Below are 19,162 nucleotides of genomic sequence, written 5' to 3'. Positions count from 1 at the left end.
TCAACATGGCAGAAAATGATCATTATCAAAATTTTCCTTGAAATAACAAATATGTGCATGTGAATGTAGTATACTACAGTGCCCAGCATAAGATTATATCAAAGCATTGATTGTCACTTTGTTCAACTTAGCAGTGGGCTCTTCTTAAACATGTGCTAGTGCATTAAGTTTGACCAATAAATGTTAAGTATAAATAAATGACTGTTATAAATGCAAATTATGTTGATTTTAGTTGGTGTTTGTTTTAATTTCCAAGGATAAGGGAGAATTATAATATTAAGGATTATATTAAATAATGAAGGATGGTATAGTACAGTGAAGTGAGTATACTTTTTTCCCCCCTAACTCTGGAATCAGATAAATTCAAGTCATACAGCTTGGTTATAATCTGTCTCAAGAAACCATGAGTAGCCTTACATTATGAAATGTTGAAAAATTTTTAACAAAAGTTTTATAATTAATACAAAAATCAGAAACACAACAGCACTGAACTCCTTAATATTATAAAGTAACAGAATGGCACTAATGTTAGGAGAAATGATTTAATATTTGTAGAATTTTTGGCTAGGTTTTATACCCATTGCTAATGTGATTGAAAATAGATAAACAATAAAAATAACCCCCTAACTTGGAAGTGTGTGACAATATATGCTGTCAACTGCAAGGGGGAGGATAACTCCATCTACAACTATTAGAATTCAAAGAAATAAATTTAAATAATTACAATTTTATGAAAGACAGGAATGAGGAGTGTTACTTAGGATGTTTTCTCAAAATTGGGAAAGTTTCAGGCGATCGTTTGTGTCGAAGGTTTAGGCTGTGAATGTGGGCTTCACAACATATATAATCTTTCAAGAAGAAAATGATCTTTGTATAGAACTTTAGTTTCATTCCAATGAATTCTATGCCTAGTGTGTAAGGCTTGGCTTGAAGTAAAATATATTCTTGATGTTTTTCTAGATGAATCTGAGCTGAATGATTGGTCTGCCTATAATAACAAAGACTTCATGAACAAGGGATCCTCTAAACTCCAAGATGAGAGAGAGAGAGCAATATTTGTCTTTCTGAGAGGCTAGGAAGGAATTTAGTTTACAAACTAAAGACAGAAAGAAACTTATAGGTCTTTGCCACATGGACCTACAAGTCTCACAGTTTTCTCATATGGAATTAAAATTTTAGAAACTTCTTGAGGAAGATTAGGATAAAGGCCATATTTATTATTTTATCAATTATTTTTGTATTTATAACCATTAGAGATGAAAGTAGCTCTGATAAATGGCAGTTCATTATTTAAAAGAGCATCAGTAGAACATATCATGTGCATCGTGAACTAAAGTTTTAATCACACCATATTTCTGATAGGGGTGATGATGTGAAGCATCATTAATATACAAGGGTGGTCTGAAAAGTTCTCTGCCTCGACCATAGATGGCGACACTATTGGCAAGATTTTTTATTTTTCTAAGTTGGTATATTTGTCATAAGCATCCATGTGAAATTGCAAGTCATTCTATCAAGTAGTTTGTTTTATACAGATGTCTGAAGCAAAAATGTTGTCTGTATCCCTTGAAATGGATAAAATTGAGTATCGTGTGGATATAAAATTCTTTGTAAAAGAAGGTTTAACGCCAAAAGATGTTTGCCGTTAAACCTTCTTTTACAAAGCGTTAAACCGAAGTTCATAAAAGTTTATGGGCACTCTTCTCCTTCGTTTTTGACAATTAAGAAATGGACTGCCGAGTTTAAACGTGGCCGTACCAGCCTTGAAGATGATCCACGTGAAAGACGTCCAAAAAGTGTAACACCACCAGAAATCATTGGTCAAGTGCACGATATGGTATTGGATGACCGGCAAGTCAAAGTGCGTGAAATTGCTGAGACTATAGGCATTTCAAAAGAACGTGTAGGACATTCGTCGTGGCCTGCATGCGGCCCGCGACAAATATTTTTTGCTCCCAACCAAACGTTTGCCAATGAAAGTGATTACTACATATAGCCGTGATGCATGCATTTCCTTTACACACAGGCAAACCATTTCCCCCACTATTTCCACCAGCCGATTATATACCTACTATCACGTGCCACGCCCACGTCTAGTCGTCAGTCTTGTTTAAACTGACTTGTTTGGTGTGCGTAACAGGAAATATTTCACTTTCAGTGAACAAGAAAAATAAGTTTATTTACGTTATGCTTATTAATTTGTGCAGTTATTTAGTGTCTGGTAAGTTGATGTTCAAGAAAAAATATCAGTTTTTATTAAAATATTCTATTATTTTATGTTAATAACGAGTATTAATTTTTATCAGTCCTTTGTATTCAGCATGTCTATCGAAACCAAGTGATAGTAATAAATGAAAAATTGCTGACGAACATCGAAATTTCCAAGAAAAGTGGGAATTGGAGTATTTTTGCTGTGAAGTAAAAAATAAAATAATCTGCTTAATATGTAATAATGTTATCAGTGTACCAAAGTTATACAACATTAAACGTCACTATGAACAACATAAATCAAAATATGATAATCACGAGGGATTAATGAGACAAGAAAAATTGAAAGAGCTCAAGTCGGGACTGAAAAAACAACATTTCATGTTTACTGAAGTATCACCAGAAAGTGAAGCGGCAGTGCATGTGAGCTACGTCTTGTCGGAGTTCATAGCTAAACACTCGAAGCCTTTTACTGAAGGTGATTTCATTAAGGAATGTCTAATTAAAGTTGCAGAAATTATTTGTCTTGAAATACAGTTGCAGAAAGAATTACTGATTTGGCCGACAATTTAAGTGTTCAGATCGAAGCAAAATCATCTAGTTTCGAAGCTTTTTCCATTGCCTGTGACGAGAGTATGGACATCGGGCATTTAGCTCAATTAGCTGTGTTTCTTCGTGCTTGCGACACGGATTTCAACATTTTTGAGGAATTATTGGAACTAGTACCAGTGCATAACACTAGTACAGGGCAAGATATATTTAATTGTGTTTTTGAACTTCTGTAAAAATACAATCTACCTCTGTCAAAATTAACTTCTGTAGCTACAGCTGGAACTTCTTCTATGACCAGAAAAAACAATGGTTTCGTGGCATTACTGCAAAAAAAACAAAGTGAAATTTATGACGGATCCAAGATTCATCATACGCATTGCATTATACATCAAGAAGTATTATGCGCGAAAGTAATAAAAATGGAAAATGTGTTGACATCTATCAAAAAAATCATTAATTTCATAAAGTCTCAAGGCTTAAATCAGCAACAGTTCTCTGCTTTCTTAAGTGAATTTGACAGCAAATATTCCAGTTTGTCCTACTATACTGAGGTACATTGGCTATCCTGCTCCAAGATTCTCAAACAATTCTGGGACTTGAAAGAAGAAATATGTCAGTTCTTAATAACTAAAAATCAAGACACAAGCCTGTTCTTTGACACAGTGTGGTTGCAAGATTTATCCTTCATGGTTGATATAACAAAACACTTATATGATTTAAATTTAAAACTGCAAGGAAAATATCAGAAAACAATATCACAAATCTGAAAACAAACCCCAACTCAACATCACCAGAGTTAAAGATCGGTACTGTAAAAATAAGAAGCCTGAATGGCAAAGAAATGGAGCTAGCTGAGGAATTAGATAAGTACCAGATCGACATAATAAGGGTGACTGAAACAAAAAAGGCAAAAACTGGTAAGATCTTTCTGAGCAATACATACAAAATGTTATATTCAGGCAATGACAATCAAGGAAAAGAAGGAGTAGCCATAATATTCAACACAAAATACGAGGCTAATCATCTTGAATGGCAGTCAGTCTCAAGTAGAGTAATGTGGGTAAATATGAGAAATGGGGAACTGAACAATGACTTATTTGTGCCTATGGTCCCACAGAAGGTTCTACTAAGGTAGAAGTGGAGGAATTTTTTGAGGCTTTAGAAAAAGCAACTGGCACAATGGAAAAGGAAAAGTTGGTCCTTGTTGGGGATCTAAATAGCAGAGTTGGAAATGATTGTGAGACATACAAAAATATTTTGGGAAAATTTGGAGAAAAGAGCAAAGCTAATAATAATTATTATTATTCCTGATACCTCCAAGGAGTCTGAGGACTCATCGTAGGAGGACACCTACAACTGTCTCAACCACTACACCAAATGGCAAATACTTGTTGGATTTCTGCTCAGGACATGGACTGGTTATTACTAACACCATGTTCCAACATAAAAATGTGCACAAATTCACATGGAGAGAAGAGGCAAGGAATAAGAAAAATCTCATTGACTATGTTATTGTAGATAGTGTTGTCTTCTCCCTGGTGCAGAACACCAGAGTGTACAGAGGATTTGAAATTGGAAGTGATCGCTATTTAGTCTTGAGCAGGATAAAATTGAATTTCATATTGAAAAGAATAACATGTAAGAAAGTTTTAAAGCGAATAAAAGTTGAGCAGCTCTCAGATGTGAACTGTAGACTAAAATGCACAAAGATTATTGAAGAAAAAATGAAAGAGTTTGAGAACAGGAATCAAACCTCAGCGATTCAGTGGCAAGCCTTGAAAAAAGCACTGATTGATTCAGCTAGAGAGGCATGTGGTGAAGTTGTCTGCACGGATAGAAAAATTAGAACTCCATGGTGGACACAGGAATTTAAAGAGGCAGTGAAGGAAAAGAAGAAAGCATATCAGAAGTTACTAGCATTAAATCAGCTTGTGCTCTTGGAGAATACAGAGACAGATGTAAGAATGCTAAACACTGTGTAAAACTAGCTAAACAAAAGTCATGGGAGAACTTTGGCAAGAATATAGAAAATAAATGTCAAGAAGGTGGCAAAATATTCTGGAGGTTGTTGAAGTTTAGGAATGGAGGAAAGAGTGCTGTAAAAGGAATTAGAGATGATAAAGGTGACATGAAAATGGGAGAAAAAGATATCCTTGAAGTATGGAGTAATTACTTTGAAAAACTGCTAAATGAAACAAGCAGTGATGACAGCAGAGTGGTAAAAAACACTGACCAGGCATGCAGTCAGGAATACATATCCATACTTGAAGTAGAAAAAGCCATCAAAGGCTTGAAATGTGGAAAGGCAGCAGGGGTAGATGATATTTGACCAGAAATGCTGAAGTATGGTGGTATAAGAGTCTTATACCACCATATGCTTACAGTGGCTGCACTGCATAGTTCAGAAAGCCTGGACAGAGGGACGAATTGCCGATAATTGGAGTAGAGCTCTCTTAGTACCCATATATAAAAAGAAAAATAAAACTGAATGTGAGAATTACAGAGGTATTTCCATACTGAGTGTTCCTGGCAAGATCTATGCAAGTATACTTGAGAAACGATTGAGAAGAATTGTGGAAGAAAAGCTAGGTAAAGAACAAGCTGGATTCAGGCCAAATAGAGGCTGTCAGGATCAGATCTTCACTTTACGACAAATAGTCGAGAAAGCATGGGAATATAACAAAGATCTGTATTTAAATTTTGTCGATTTGGAAAAGGCATATGACAAGGTGCCAAGAGAGAAGCTATTCAATACGCTGCAGTTATATGGTGTCAATGGGGCATTATATCAAGCAATACTTAGTCTTTATTTGAGTTGTAAGTCAGCAGTTAGAACTGAAGGAAGTACAGGAAGATGGTTTAATGTTAAATCTGGTGTGAGACAAGGATGTACATTATCCCCTCTGTTATTCATTATCTATATGGATCACATTATGAAGGAAAGTGGTATTAAACATGATATCAAAATTGGAGATGTTAATGTCAGCTCTTTGCTTTATGCGGATGATGTTATACTTCTAAATAAATCTGCTACAAGTCTGCAAGATTCTCTGACTAAATTGAATAGCTGTTGTAATAGATATGGTATGAAGGTCAGCAATAAAAAGACAAAGACAATGAAAATAGGCAGAATCATTGAAAATGTCCACTGTGTTATGAATGGAGAACCTGTGGAACAAGTAGAACATTTCAACTACTTAGGCACGATTTTAGTGAATATGGTAAATTAAATATAGAAATAGACAACAGAATCATCAAAGCTGGTAGGGTGGAAAGTCAATTGAATAAATTCATATGGAATAAAAGAGAAATTAGTCGGAACACTAAATTAGCTGTATACAAGACAGTGTTCAAACTAGTTTTAACTTATGGATCTGAGAGCTGGTTCAGAGATAAAACACTTGACCAAAGACTAGAAACTGCAGATATGAGAGTCCTGAGAAAGATTATAGGTGTGAACAGATGGCATCAATGGCAATATCATATTAAAAACGAGGATATTAGGAAAGAACGTGACATTGTCAGCATCCGGGAATGCATTAGCAGAGCTAATCTCAGGTTGTATGGTCACTTAAACAGAATGGGCGAAGAAAGATTAGCAAAACAAGCGTTCTCTGCCAGGTTGGCAGCAAAATGACCCAGAGGAAGACCAAGGTATAAGTGGATTGATACAGTACAAAGTGCCTTAGACGATAGAAATATAAGATCTGATAATTCTAGTAGCAATGCTTATGCACATACCATATCTTTATGTTCCTGAAGATGGCAATGTGACGTTGCCGAAATATAGACGTGATTCATTAAAGTTACCTTTAATTAATATACTTCATTTGTGTTGTTAATTCCGTAAACTAATTACCAGTTAAGATCTGATAATGTTGGAGTCTTGACAACTAACAGACCAATGGTGCCGGAGCATCACTAGAAAAAATGTATTAGTCTTAAGGGAGATTATGTTGAAAAATAAAAATAATTTTTAAATTATAAATTCGTTTTTTCATTGTTAGTTCGAGAACTTTTCCAACCACCCTCGTATTTACCAGTATGATTTGGTTTTCTGTATATCATGAACTGTAGGCTATTAGGTTGATGCAGCAAAAGAGAAACAATTGTTATCTTCAAGTGTAAATTTAATTCTTGGATTTACAAAATCAATTTTCTCAAGAAATTCGTGAAGATCAGACATTGAAGTTTGAATCGGCAAGCGAGCATGTTCATCTGTTTCCTCATATGACCCCCATCACGTATCACACATGAATATGATACAGCTGCAAGATGGCAGGATGACTGAAGATATGTCACATGTAGAGATGTAGATGCAGAGTAACCTGATATCTACATGTTAAGAATATTATACCTGCAGAAATTCATTAGAAGCCAGTAGATGATCTTGCACTCAGTAGTTTCCATTGTTGAAGCACTGAAGGAGTACTGAGTTAGCAAGCACTTTGCAACCAGTGTGAGATGTAGTATGCGTTGCTTCTTGATCAGAAACACTTTGACACTGATTTCTTCTCTTTGGTACCCATTACTTTTCCACTGATTGTGGGAAAGCAGTTGAGCAGCAAAGTCAATGTGCATGTCAAAAATGTATGTATGTCAGAATAAAATCATTTACATAAGTTGTTTGTTTAGAGTGTTTGTTGCTTTATTTTTTGAAACACCATTATATTATTATGAAACATATCACTTTGATTTTATTCATGTAATTTATTTATTAAAACTGACTAAGTCTTCTTTTATGGACTGTATATATTTGAACAATCTATATATCACTTGGTATAGATTCACACAAGCAAATTATATTAAAGAAAACATGAAGTTAAGAAAATTGAGTTTGAAAATACTGTTTGTGAATGTAAGCCCAAGACCATTTTAAACAATTAGATATATCATCTATCAAGTGAATATAGTAACTTGTATATGGATTATTGGAATTGCATAAGATAGTGTTTTGTGTAAGGGCTTCTATAATGTTAGTCCTAATAAGAGGACCCTGCAACAATTTTTAAAAAAAAGACAATACAAAATATTAACTAAAGCCTCTCACAAAGTGCATGTATACATTTAATAGTTGATATATATCTAATTGTTTCAACCAGCAATCTCGGAAACTTGCATTTTTGTCCAGTTTTCTTATTTGCTGCTTATTTAAAAAAAAAAAAATTTTTTTTTTTAAATAAGTCAACTTAATGTAGAATATACTGTGGTATAATTTATTAATTTTCAAACTTGTTAATTAGAAATTTAATGTAACATCACTCTTTTTCTCTCTCTCTCTTTTTAAATAGAGAATGTGTAGTGCTTTCAAGTACACAATTATTTTCATGCTGGTTGCTGCAGTTCTTTTGATAATTGGGTAAGTTTATTCATGTTTTTTCATGAATCCCACCTGTAAGGGTATAAACCTATTATATTAGTACAGTGTTTGAACTTGTGATATAATTAGCTAATTTTCTTATTTTTCCTTTAAGTTGCTTCCTTTTAAGCCTTCCAAATCAGTAATATTTTGTATAATATAATTAAAATATAACTGTATTAATATAACTGAATAAATTAGCATGCAATCATGGTTCTGGAAATTTTCTCTCTTTCCCTCTCTGTGTATATATATTTGGATATTGAATGCAAAATAATACAGTACAGAACTTTGTATTCAATATATAAATAATTTTGTATTCAATATATAAATTGAATTATACAGTAACATTCTGAAATCAATAGGTTATAAAGAACTTTAAAAAATAACATCCATTAAAAAATAGCAGTATACAGATTTTTCACAAAATTTTAAATATGAACATTAATTATTATACACATTTTGATTTTCTGTAAAACTATTTAAAAATCCATTTTTGTTGCTTCTTTATAAAGCCACCTATATAGTGATTGATGTGAATAGAAAGAGACATATTCTAACACTCATGTTATTTTCAAATCCATGAAATATGTAGTAACAATCATGGAGCACTGTATGTGGTGTTTTCCATCTGTTTTTTCACGAATCCCACCTGTACGGGTATAAACCTATTATATTAATACACTGGATGTTCACATACCATGACATCTTTGTTATTGAGCTATTTCTTTTGGAAATGAAAACAAAAATCAGTCATGCCCTTCTTAGCCATGATTTTCCAAGCTCCAAAATTTCTCACCCGTTGATTGAAGTGAGCACAATGTCACTCTCTGTTAGGGACAAGTGTGCTTAGAAGTATAAAGCACTGAATTCACAAGATCTCATGCCATAAAATAAACATTAAACAGAAATGTGCACTCAGTGTACTTTTTTATGCTCACCAGGTTTTACATTTATTGAGCCAATTTCTGGCTCAATACATGCAAAGGTTTTGAGCCACTTTCTGGTTATTTATGTACTAGCATTTTTTTTTGATTTCCAATTAATCAGAGAGAAAGGACAGATCTCCAGTTTTTCATTTGGTCTCATATGATATAAGATATACTTTGGGCTGCACCAATTTGAAAATGAGGTGCAATAAAACAATATATGTATGTATTTTGTATGATACTCTGTCAAAAGATTGTACCGAGAATATAAAATTAATCTGTCCTAGTAAACCATGAAAGACATCATTAGTAAAGACTTACAAAGTATACAGAAAACTCCATAAAAGTGGTTAATCTGAGGAAGTATTTTGTAGGCAGAAGTGAAAAAGATACATGTCCAGAAATTGATTTGGGAGAATTCAACACTTTGTTCACATGTTGTTCATGACACACTTAGTATACATCTTAGTATAGATATAGATTTTTTTTTTTTTTTTTTTTAGTTTTGGAACATTTTGACAAGTTTTATTCTTAAAAGTGATTCACTTTAGTAAAAAAAAACTCGATGTAGCTTAAAAATATCAAAGCACTTTACATCGATTTTTTGCATAGGTCAAGTCCCATGAGAACTGTAAATAACCTTGTTTGTTTCTATGTATATTTTGCAAAATATTAATGTAGTTAACCCTGTGAGAAGTGAATGTATTTACTGTTTTAACGTCAAAAACAAAGGCAATGCTTTCCCAGAGGAACTTTGTATATGTATATAGTTATGTGTAAGAGCGCAGGAAAAGTTGTTTACTAGTTTTGTATATAAGAGTTGCGTACTGCGCTAACACCTTTAAAGATAGTATCTAAGAGTGCCACTAGGCTTAGAGTCCATGGCCTGAAAGGATCAAAGAGGTCTGCTAATTTGAGACAAGTTTCCACTGGCTGGAAAAAATATGATCAAAAGATTGCACGGAGGAGAACAAAGCAAGTTAAACTAAAAAAGAAGATGAGAGAGTCATGCCGAATTCTTTGGGGTTTACTACCCTTAGTGCAAGGTCGTGAGATTGCACAATAAAAGGAAACTGAGCGGAGCATAAAGGCTTCCCAGTTCCACTCGTCGCCAGATAGAGGGATCCCGGTTGAGAATTGGCAGCAGTTTCAGTTTCTTGGAGGCGGCAGTTTGAGCTATTGGAGACGGCAGTCGTCCAGGCATTTTCGGTGAGCCAAAGCAATGGAGAAAAGGCGATGTAAATTACCTGAGGCAGCTTCGCTCGGAAGTTTTTCTTTTCACCGTGGGAGAACATCCTTTTGCCGGAGCTGAATGATTCATGTATAATTTGTAAATAAATGTGTTTTTATTATTTGTTAAAAGAGTGCTGCCTGATCTTCTATTTTACAACTGCACTGTTCTTAAATAAATCAGACTTGTGGGTGGGAAATAATTTAAGGCAATAAAAATGCAGTTCAGTTACTTACGAACCATGACTTTTAAAATAAACATTGATAAAAGAAACTTCGCTCATGAGAGAGAGGGAAATCTACCGGAAGATTTATTTAGTCTTATGCCAATTAAATGATATATTGGTGGTGCAGTCTGACAAATAAATTTCCAGTATTCATAGGCATTCGACTAGTAAATATGGAAGGTGGATAATCATAGTATGCTGTAGAGTAAATGAGAAAGGATAAGAGAGAAAAAGCACATTAGAGTAAAGCTATAAAGAATTAGGAATAGAATAAAGATAGAAGAGAGCAAAGATAAAAATATTACATATATAAGAAAAATAACATATACGTTTACAATGGCACAGACAGTAGAGGATATTACAATTCACTCTATTTTTTTTTTTTTTTTTTAATTGAACTGTTTTAGCTAGTTATGATGCTTCCCACACACAAAAATTGATGCTGGTAAATCTATTTCAAACAAAAATAAAACTAATGGGCACAGAAAATTTATTTATTTGAATATGAAACTTTGCATCATTGAAGAAGCTGAAATAAATACACATGTGGCTGATATTGCACATTGATTTCGTGGTCAGCTGTGAAAGACATTATCAGTAAGGACAAACACCATGAAATTGCAAAGCATGTAAAAGTGGTTAAAAACAGGGAGGGAAACAGTTTCGAAAAGAAACTACCAAAATGATTTGCAGAGAGATGTGAAAATGATATAGATGTGTAAAAAGAAATGATTTAGAAGGTGTGGATCATATTTTGAAAACAGGATCCAAGTTGCACATTCAAATTGGAAGGAAGTTATGGGTATCTGAGCATTTTAAGAACTGGATCAAACCAGCCATAAGAATGAGGATGCAGCAGCTGCAGTTAAATAATTTGCAAAAATTCTGATGCTTGTCAAAGACTGTTCACCTTCCTGAGTATTCAACTTCAACAAAACTATTATCTTTTGGGAAAAGAAGCTTACATATTTTGAATGATGAATAAAAACTGCAAGGAGAATTATAGGGCACTAAAAGATTGTCTAATGTTGATATTGGGATCAAATATCTTGGGGAACTTCAAAATGAAGCTACTTTTTAGGTATCATTCCAAGAATAATTCACAATTTTATTTATTTATTATCCATTAAGTTACATACAACTTGTTAAACTAGTTAATAATTGGTCACATACCCAAATTACAACATAGTAAGTAGCCATGGTAAGAAATAGTAATTTTGAGGTATGATATCCAGAACAGTGAAACATCATCTACTGGTGCAAACTTACTCAGTGAACTGAAAATAGACACCATCAACATTAAAGATATCAGTGATTGAGCTAGCTAATTAAGAGAAATACTATGTTGATGTGTTTAAGCTTAAATTTGTCTATTTAATCTTTTGATCTGCCTGTAATATGTCAACTTGCAGGTGCAAGGAACTTTGTATACACTTGGAATTGAGAGGAAAAAGATGTCTTCAGAGGAGCAGATAAGAACAGCCAGCTTGAAACTGGATTTGAAAGCAGTATACAGATTATATTTTAAAGTTATGGCTCGCTTTTTTCTAAAGTGCCTTGATTATAGGGAATAAGTTACTGTAATTTATATGCTAAGAATTTGTGGAATAGAGAGAGTTAAGTATTTTAATAATTCTGTTGGAATTGTAGCCATTAGATAAGAAGTGCAGTGGATGTACTTATCTGTGAGGAATGTTTGATTAGAGCAACATACTATTTTTGTATATTTTTTTTCTTTTAAATTGGATTTTATGATGTCTGTTAAAGCATATCTATTGTGGTTGGCCCTGTGGCTTTATAAACATGTCTTTAATATCCTTAATCAAATAGAAGACTCGGTAATATTTCTCTTTACAGCTACTCTGGACAGATTAGGCAGCATGTTTCATAGAGAATATGGAGAAAAATGTAAGAAACCTAAATTCTTGTAAAAGTTAGCTAAACAAGTCATGGAAAGACTTTGGAAAGAATAGAAAAATATCATGAAGAGATCAAAATGTTTTGATTATTATAAAAAAAAAAAAATAAATAAATAAATAAACATGGAGGAAAGAAAGCGCTATAAAAGGAATCAAAGAATAAAAGCATAAATCAGATAAGTAGCAACAGGATACTGGAAGAAAATATTCAGCTAGAATGCAATCACGAACATTTCAGTATTGAATGTAGAAATGTCCTCAAAAATCTCTGCAGAAAAGAAGTCAGAATAGATGATTAAACCAGAAAAATATGGAGTATTTTTTAGTCCCATACATGAGACATAAAACATATTTTATATCTGCTGCAATATCTGCACTGCATAATTCAGAAAATTGAATACGAGAATTAGAGGAATTTTCCTGCTCATTGTTCCAGATTTATACAAAGGTATTGGAGAACATTCATTGTTACTCAGTAATCAGTATTCATCACGTAAAAATTTTCTAAATCACTTAGGGAATTGAACAATGTAGATTCGAATATAAATTAAAATTATACTTTAATAAATATTTCCGATATTTCGGCAACGTCACGTTGCCATTTTCAAAAGGAACTTACAAAAAAGCACGTGCACGCAGGCACTACAACACAGTAACTGAGAATGAAGATATGAAGCTATCATTCTCCTAGAAGTCCTGATGGTGCCCTCTAGTGGGCTAAGCAGGTGTTCTTGGCCGTTGGGCTGAAGGTCTGCTGATGTATGCCTCCCAAATTTGGGGCAGTCGCATACAACCAAATTTGTTGAGGTTTGGAGAGTTTCTTAGGGCTGATACTGATTCCATAAATAGTCTTTCGAATTTGTATTTGCTACGGTGTATTACTGTAGCTTTCTTCCACCATGTTCTGTGGCATGTATCCAGAGCATGGTCTGCAAGACCAGAATGGCTGAACTTGTGAAACCGGATGTAGTCCTTGTGTTCAGAAATTCTGATATTCGCAGTCCTGCCTGTTTTGCCAAAGTACGACAGTTTACAACTGCAAGATACCTGGTATACACCAGGTAGGTCTAGGGGAAGCGGTTGGTCTTTGGTGGAGCGGATAAGGGATGCCAATTTTCTGTAAGGCCTGTAACAGGAGGTGAGGTCATGTTTTTTTTAAAATTGTGGTAATTTTTTCCGAGGTGTCTCGGATGTAGGGAATGGTGATGGCATTTGAGTAATTTTTGTTGTGGAGGGGGGGGGGAGACTGTGGTTTGTAAGTTTTAATATTTTTTTGGGAGGGGTAGCCATTGGCTGAGAAAGTGTTGAGGATGTGATTTAGTTCAGTGTTTAGGGCCGTGTCATTAGAACAGATTAGTTTAGCCCTGTTGTATAGTGTTTTCACCACTCCATATGGTTGTGAGGGGGGGATTGTTGGTGAATGTATCTGCCTGTATGGGTGGGTTTTCTATAAACTGAGGAAACCAAGGTTCCATCAGGCTGGCGGGTGACTAGTGTGTCTAGGAAAGGGAGGCTGTTGTTTTCCTCTTTTTTCCAGGGTGAACTTGATTCTGGCGTGTTGGTTGTTTAAGTGTGTAAGGAAAGAGAGGAGTGTTTCAGAGCCATGTGGCCAAATAGCAAACACATCATCTACGTAGCGAAGCCATATGGTTGGTTTTTGTGGGGCAGAGGCTAAGGCTTTTTCTTCAAAGGTCTCCATAAAGAAATTGGCCAAGGGTGGGGAGAGTGGTGAACCCGTGGCTGTCCCCTCTATTTGTTTGTAGAATTTTCCCTGCCAAACGAAATAGCCTGAGTTCATTGTGAACTGAAATAGGGCTGAGATATCGGGAGAAAATTTAGCTTGGATTAGCTAAATTTTCTCCCGATATTTAGTGGGACATTTGTGAATAAGGAGGAGATGTCAAAGCTGACCATTATGTCAGTATGTTGGAGTGTAAGGTTTTCTATGCAGGCTTTGAAGTGGGTTGAGTTTTTTATGTGTGATGGTGTGTTGCCAGTATAGTGTGTGAGCTCTTTGGCCAACTGTTTAGCTAATGTGTATGTGGGGGAATCAATGCCATCCATTATGGGATGTAATGGCACATTTTCTTTATGTATTTTTGGGAGTCCGTAAATACGGGGGGGGGGTATAGAGTTAAATGGCTTTAATCTGTTGGTAACTTCTACAGGCCAAGAAGTGACTTTCTTAAGGAGCCTGTGAAGGTTTCTGATTTGTGAGTTGGTGGGATTGTAATTGATAGGGAGGTAAGTATCCCGATCTAATAGAAGAGCATTAAGCTTACCTTTGTAGTCCTTTTCATTAAATACTACAGTTGCATTTCCCGCATCCACTTTGGTGATAACTAATTCTTTATTATTCCTCATTTCCTGTAGAGCTTTAAATTCCTTGTTGGATATGTTGGTAGTTTTTGGAGGTCTTGCTTTGGAAAGGACACAAGCTACATCCAGTCTCACACTGTTTGAGACTTGATGTGGAAGGTGGTGGATTCCTGTTTCGATCTGGATCATAATATCCTCACTAGGTATTTTTCTGGGTGTAATGGCGAAGTTGTGGCCACGTGAAAGCGCGTTGAGTGCTTCAGGGTGACTGAAGAAAGGTTGACGGTAGAATTCTTCTTTAATTTTTCGAATTTTTTCATCTGTCGGCCTCATATTTTTTTAAATTCTTTGTCTGCAGCAGTACACGAGATGTCATGTAGAATAGACCACAGTTCGTGATTTAAAGTGCACGAAAGTTCATCTTCATAGGCATGAATAGCTTCGTTAATTTCCGCTAAGAGAAACCGCGTGGCGGTGATTTGTTTGTGAAGCAACACGTAGCCAGTGCGGTTATATATACGGAGAGCTTTTTGCGAAACAAAATGGTGCTTGAATTTTACACAGTTCGGGATTACTTTATTATCCTGGCAGCGTTTCAGGAAAGTTGGACGATTTAATTGTCTAGACAGCTTCAACTTCATTTTACCATATTGGTAGGCCTTCCGTGTGATAGTATCTCCGTGGATGATGTTGTTGATTCTCGTAGACAGGCTTATACGTTGGTTATGCATTTCTAAATCACTTAGGGAATTGAACAACATAGATTCGAATTTATATAAATTAAAATTCAAATGGTGATGGCATTTGAGTAATCTTTGTTGTGGAGGGGAGGAGGGGCTGTGGTTTGTAGGTTTTAATATTTTTTGGATTTTTTGGGGGGGTGGGGTGGGGTAGCCATTGGCTGAGAAAGTGTTGAGGATGTGATTTAGTTCAGTGTTTAGGGCCGTGTCGTTAGAGCAGATTAGTTTAGCCCTGTTGTATAGTGTTTTCACCACTCCATATTGTTGTGTGTGTGGGAGGAATTGTCGGTCAATGTATCTGCCTGTATGGGTGGATTTTCTGTCGTACTTTGGCCAAACAGGCAGGACAGCGAATGTCAGAATTTCTGAACACAAGGACTACATCCGGTTTCACAAGTACAGCCATTCTGGTCTTGCGGACCATGCTCTGGATACACGCCACAGAACACGGTGGAAGAAAGCTACAGTAATACACCATAGCAAATACAAATTCGAAAGACTATTTATGGAATCAGTTTCAGCCCTAAGAAACTCTCCAAACCTCAACAAATTTGGTTGTGTGCAACTGCCCCAAATTTGGGAGGCATACATCAGCAGACCTTCAGCCCAACGGCCAAGAACACCTACTTAGCCCGCTAGAGGGCACCATCAAGACTTCTAGGAGAATGATAGCTTCATATCTTCATTCTCAGTTACTGTGTTGTAGTGCCTGCATGCACGTGCTTTTTTGTAAGTTCCTTTTGAAAATGGCAACGTGACGTTGCCGAAATATCGGAAATATTTATTGAAGTATAATTTTAATTTATATTCGAATCTACGTTGTTCAATTCCCTAAGTGATTTAGAAATGCATAACCAATGTATAAGCCTGTCTACGAGAATTAACACATAAAAATTATAGAACACCAAAAAATTGTTAAGAATTGTAGCTTCCTAAATGAATAGCACAAATGTGGACAAATTTAGGAAGTTCACAAATGAACAGCACAGTTTAGGTTCATCGCTGAAATTGAAAATAATAACACTTTACCTCTTCTGGGTGCACCTGTCATGCATATTCCTTCAGACTGTCTTTCACTGTCTCCATATACTAACATCCATGGGCCAATACATATATGTGGACTTATGCCACCATCCAACACGAAAACAAAAAAAATAGAGCCTTAACCAAATCACCTTGATGAGCAGGCTCTAATAAATGAGTTTCAAACATACATATCTACGATAGGAAAACAATTAATAGAATCACAAGAATATACCAGAAATTTGAAATTTAAAAAAAAATTGCAATAAGACTATAGCCTTTCCTTGAATTTAAAAAAAAAAAAAAAAAAAAATGACCTTAATATAAAGGTCAAAACATTGCATAGTAGTTTATTTTAACTTAGTCATACTAACATGATGGTTGTCTCCATAATTTTTTATATAATAAATACTTAAAAGACTAAGAAAAATTGCTTAAGCGAAACCTGATAAAGAACAATCTGGATTCTGACCAAATAGAGGTTATTAGAACCAGATTTTTACTTTATCACAAATCATTTAGCACAAAAGACATATGCCTACAGAATAGCTCTTCAAACATTACAATTATATGTTTAAGTGGAACAGTATAGTGATATTGCTGTATGTAACAGAGCAATATATAGTCTATGCATTAAGCCATGTTAGCAGTTAGTACTAAAAGGATATGCAAGAAAATAATCTGTTGTAAAATCAGTGGTAAAGCACACAATCTCCACTTTATTCATTATTGATGTGGATTATCAAGATAAAACCTTAAACCTTGACATTAAAATATATATCAAAATTGGACATATTCAAACTCAGCTCTTCACTTTATGCAGTTATAGTTTTAAATAAAACCACTACAACTCTTTAGGATTCTGTAACTGAATTGAATAACTGCCGTGACAAATTTAACATGAAACTCATGCAGAAAGAGGATAAAAACAAAGAAAACAACTACATTCTAAATGGAGACTTTAGAACAAGTAAAACATTTTAGCTCTATAGGCACAATTTTTAGTGATGATGGCAAATTAAATAAAGATCAGAATAAGAAGATCTGGTTTATTAAGGAGCCATTTGTATAAATTTATATGAAATAATGAATTTGTATAAACCAGCAGTATACAGATCAGTGCTTAACTAATTTCAACTTATAGATAAAAATTGGGCTGTGTGCTTTTCAACTATGTGCCTGGGGAAGGAGTATCCTAGGTTTGATTCCCATCAGAGACGTGAGGAGCTTGAGGATTTTCCTCAGCCATAGCCAAGTTAGCCAGTCTTGGGCGCAGGCAGTAGTGTTTTCCCCCACAGTTTAGCTCCTGTTTTTTCATCCCGCAAGCAGGCAAACTGGCCCCATGAACACACACGGACTACGGTCATGAATACCTCCATTAGGGATGCAGCAGAGGACTGGCGTGCTGGCTGCATTATTTCTCCATGACTCCTCATTAGGAGGAGACCCAGCCCGTCTGAATCAGATGGAAGGGAGAGAAAGATAGATAGATAAAAATTGGGATAGAAATGAAATATAGAACAGAATAAGAAAATCTGGTTTAGCACGGAGCCATTTGTATGAATTTATATGAAATAATGAATTTGAATAAACCTGCAGTACACAAATCAGTGCTTAAACTAATTTTAACTTATAGATAAAAATTAGGATAGAAAGAAACAAAGACTAGAAATCACAGATAATAGAATGGAACTTGACACTGGCTGTTTTAGCACATATCTTGTGCAAGGATAGTCAGTCTAATTTGATATAGGTCACTTAAACAGAAGCAAAATGTTTAATAACAGTAAAAAGATCCAGAGATAAAATGATTAAAAAAGAATAAAATAGAGCAAGATCTAAATGGATTAATAGTTCTTTAAAAGACTGAAATATAAGATATGACAATTGGAGACCTGATAAATCGTAGATTAATATCACAAAAAGTAGTTGATAAGGAGTGTACAGGATATTATAATAGTACTACTACATTATATGAAAAGTTTATTGTAATTACTAACTTCCTTTCTTCAGATTAATCTGTTAGGACTCTGATATTGTCAGATCTTGACCACAGATCTCCATCTGACTGTTTTGTGCTTCTCTCTTCATCTGTGCCCAGTTCTTTCCAGTCTTTGTGAGCTCTTCTTCTACTCCTCTCTACCAGTTCATCTTTGATCTACCTCTCTTTCCTTGTGGATTCTACTCTAATGCTTGTTTGACTTTGTGTTTTTCAGGTTTTCTTAGTACGTACACTATTCATCTCCATTTTCTCCGATTGGCATCACGCATTATTCGGTTTTGTTTATTTATTTATTTTTTGTTATAATTCTTTATTGGATATCTTTTCTGCCATTTTATTTATAGAATTCTTCTTAAACATTTATTTACAAAACTTTGCAGTTTTTTTCCTAATTGCTTTCATTGTTGTTCATGTTTCTGATTCATAGAATAGAACTGATTTAATATTTCTTGTAGATAAACTTATACGTTGGTTACACATGACTTTAAATTTTTCAGGAAATGACAACATATACTAAAATATTAATTAAGAAACTTGAATCAATACCTTCCTATATTTCAGCAATGACCTGACAACCTGTTACAAACCATATAAGAAACTGGCATCTCTTATCTGCTCCACCAAAGACCAGCCACTTCTCCTAGACCTACCTGG

At 34.7% G+C, this 19,162-nt stretch overlaps 1 protein-coding gene across 1 annotated transcript in view; it reads left to right on the top strand.

The window, feature by feature from the left end:
• The window catches only part of LOC150095279 (lysosomal cobalamin transport escort protein LMBD1-like), a 259,870-nt gene that overhangs the window by 38,539 nt on the left and 202,169 nt on the right, over nt 1-19,162 (top strand). Inside the window, exon 5 of the mRNA XM_090410049.1 lies at nt 8,052-8,119. Within this exon, the coding sequence (XP_090266175.1) occupies nt 8,052-8,119 (68 nt within the window). The remainder of the gene's footprint in view (nt 1-8,051; nt 8,120-19,162) is intronic.

The sequence above is a fragment of the Typopeltis vanoorti genome, chromosome 20, assembly GCF_054136105.1.
Source record: "Typopeltis vanoorti isolate ZY-2024b chromosome 20, IOZ_Tvanoo_1.0, whole genome shotgun sequence".
Taxonomy (NCBI): Eukaryota; Metazoa; Arthropoda; class Arachnida; order Uropygi; family Thelyphonidae; genus Typopeltis; species Typopeltis vanoorti.
Note: the sequence above shows the minus strand (reverse complement) of the source record. Positions and strands in the feature narration are given on the sequence as shown.